The 2,470-nt window shown below is 49.0% G+C and overlaps 1 protein-coding gene across 2 annotated transcripts in view; it reads right to left on the minus strand.

Moving 5' to 3' along the window:
* Window positions 1-291: 291 nt before the first annotated feature.
* The window catches only part of DPF2 (double PHD fingers 2), an 18,275-nt gene continuing 16,096 nt past the window's right edge, over window positions 292-2,470 (minus strand). Inside the window, exon 12 of one of the 2 annotated variants that reach the window (XM_017537116.2) lies at window positions 292-1,602. In XM_017537116.2, coding sequence (XP_017392605.1) covers window positions 1,526-1,602 — 77 coding nt within the window. In that variant the 3' untranslated portion in view covers window positions 292-1,525. The remainder of the gene's footprint in view (window positions 1,603-2,470) is intronic. The other variant, XM_017537117.1, reaches the window with a different exon arrangement.

Below are 2,470 nucleotides of genomic sequence, written 5' to 3' on the forward strand. Positions count from 1 at the left end.
AAAAAAAAAAAAAAAAAAAAAAAAAAAAAAAAAAAAAAAAAAAAAAAAAAAAAAAAAAAAAAAAAAAAACAACCAGCTTCATTGTTCTTTATAACAAAAAACTGTTCTAAATTTGAATTTATGTAACAAATTAACAAAATAACCAATTTTATATTCGCTTTACATATTGGAGTTCGACAAAAGAAATTTAATTTTGGGGGAAAAAAGCTGTATTTCAAAATGTTTCTAAAAATCACCATAAATCTTAGGATGAAATGGAGCGAGGCAGGAGATGAACCATCCAGCAGAGGGCTCTGTGTAAAAACATTTATTTTTACTAATGTTTAGAATACAGGAATTAAAGAAAAAAAAAGACACCTCAACTCCAAAGCGACAGTGAGTTAGGGCCTGCCCGCGGCCAAGGGGGAAGGCTACTCCAGGGTGTCCTGGCATGGACTGTCCTCCCACTACTTAATGTCAGTGCCACTAAGCAGAAAACTTGAGGAATTAGGGTGTAAAGACCTTACCAGCTGCTAGCGAGCGTGCAAGGGAAGAAAGGGATGTCTATGTGGCTTCCCCATGAGCTGAGAGCCAGGATACACGGGGCAGGTGGCAGAGGCTCCCAATTCAGTTAAGGGCAGGAGGCTGAATGCCCAGGTCCAGGAAGAACAAAAAGGGGATTTTGGAGGTAGGCTTTTTTGTCTTGTTAAAAAACAGGCACATTATCTATCTCCCTGTGGCCCCCGAGCTGCTGGCCTGGCCCCCTGATCCTTCCCCTCTCCCCACAAAACCAAAAGGAATAAGAAGGGAGGCAGAAGATGAGAAATTCTAAGGGTGGGCAATGCTTCGATCACTGGAGACCACCCATGACAGTGAGCCAGTAGAGCACTGGGAAGAACAAGGTGAAGCTGCTACTCCCCCTAGGATGGGGTGGAGTGGGACAGGACAGGGCAGAGCCAGGAGGGTGACCGAGAACATCCTGACTTCAGCAAAGAACCCTATGTAGCAGGAAGACAGGGTTGCAGAGAGCCACTCTGGAGGAAAGAGGTGAGGCTAAGCGGCACAGGGGCATGGAAAACTCCTTGTGGACGTGGCCTCAGCCTGTTCTCTCCCAGCTGCCTCAGACAGAGGCCCTGGCCTGGCTTGCCTCTCGGGGAAGGGAAAACTCTGGACACCAGAGTGGAGGCAGAACAGAGAGAGAAGTGAGCTGCTCTCCCACTCTTTCTAGGAGGACACTGTTTGAACCCTGTGATCACCAGGGCCTGGGCCCAAGGCAAGCAGAGTGAATGCACTTCACGGAGAGCAGAAACTAGGCCCACAGGTACGCCTTGGGGCAGCATGTTGCTCCTTTCTCCCTGAGGGCCTGGGGCCAGAAGTGGTCAGAGCTGCCACCTCAGCTTGCAGCTGCCAGAGGCAGGCTGGCACAACCACCCCAAGGTTCTCTGGACTTGTGAAGGAGAGAAGGAAGAAGGGACAAGTGGGTATGAAAAATGAAGTGGAGGAGAGAAACAGCCTTAGATATGTCGGGGAGCAGGGGGTGGCCACATCAAGAGGAGTTCTGGTTCTGGTAGATGGAAGCTTTCTCCTTCAACAGGTCCAGACACAGGTGGCAGCTCCAACTTCCTGCAGAGAAGCAAAATGGGGTCAGGATGGGTCCCACACAATCCCACCTGCTTGTAATTTCTCCGCTCTCGATACCCCATTTCTATAGCAGGATCAAACCACTATGCTTAGCCTAAAAAGATCCCTTAAAAATGCAAAAACTGGCTGGGTGCTGTGGCTCACACCTGTAATCCCAGCATTTTGGGAGGCTGAGGCGGATGGATCATTTGAGCCCAGGAGTTTGAGACCAGCCTGGGCACTGTGGCAAAACCTGTCCCTACTCAAAATTCAAAAATTAGCCAGGTGTGGTGGCATGCCTATAGTTCCAGGTACTCAGGAGGCTGAGGTGGAAGGATTACTGGATTACCTGAGCCCAGGGGAGTGGAGGCTGCAGTGAACTGAGATCATGCCACTCCACTCCAACCTGGGCAACAGAGCAAGACCCTGTCTCAAAAACAAAAAGAAAAAAAGGAAAAACCATTCTTAGTTTGCAAGCTATTTAAGCTGGCTGTGGCTGGCTGACCCTGACCTAGAACATGTAATACTTCCAGGGGTTGCCCCTCAGCTGCCTTAACACTCCAGTGAGCACACTCGGGCCTGCAGCTCTCCACCACCTCAATGTCCCCCAGAACTTTAATAGGAAAGTCATTCTGTAATATACATCATCTGTTTGATGGTTAAAAAAACCAAAACACGCAGGCCGGGTGCGGTGGCTCAAGCCTGTAATCCCAGCACTGTGGGAGGCCGAGGCGGGTGGATCACGAGGTCAAGAGATCGGGACCATCCTGGTCAACATGGTGAAACCCCGTCTCTACTAAAACTACAAAAAATTAGCTGGGCATGGTGGTGCGTGCCTGTAATCCCAGCTACTCAGGAGGCTGAGGCAGGA

Source organism: Cebus imitator, unplaced genomic scaffold (assembly GCF_001604975.1).
Source record: "Cebus imitator isolate Cc_AM_T3 unplaced genomic scaffold, Cebus_imitator-1.0 Scaffold102, whole genome shotgun sequence".
Lineage (NCBI taxonomy): Eukaryota > Metazoa > Chordata > Mammalia > Primates > Cebidae > Cebus > Cebus imitator.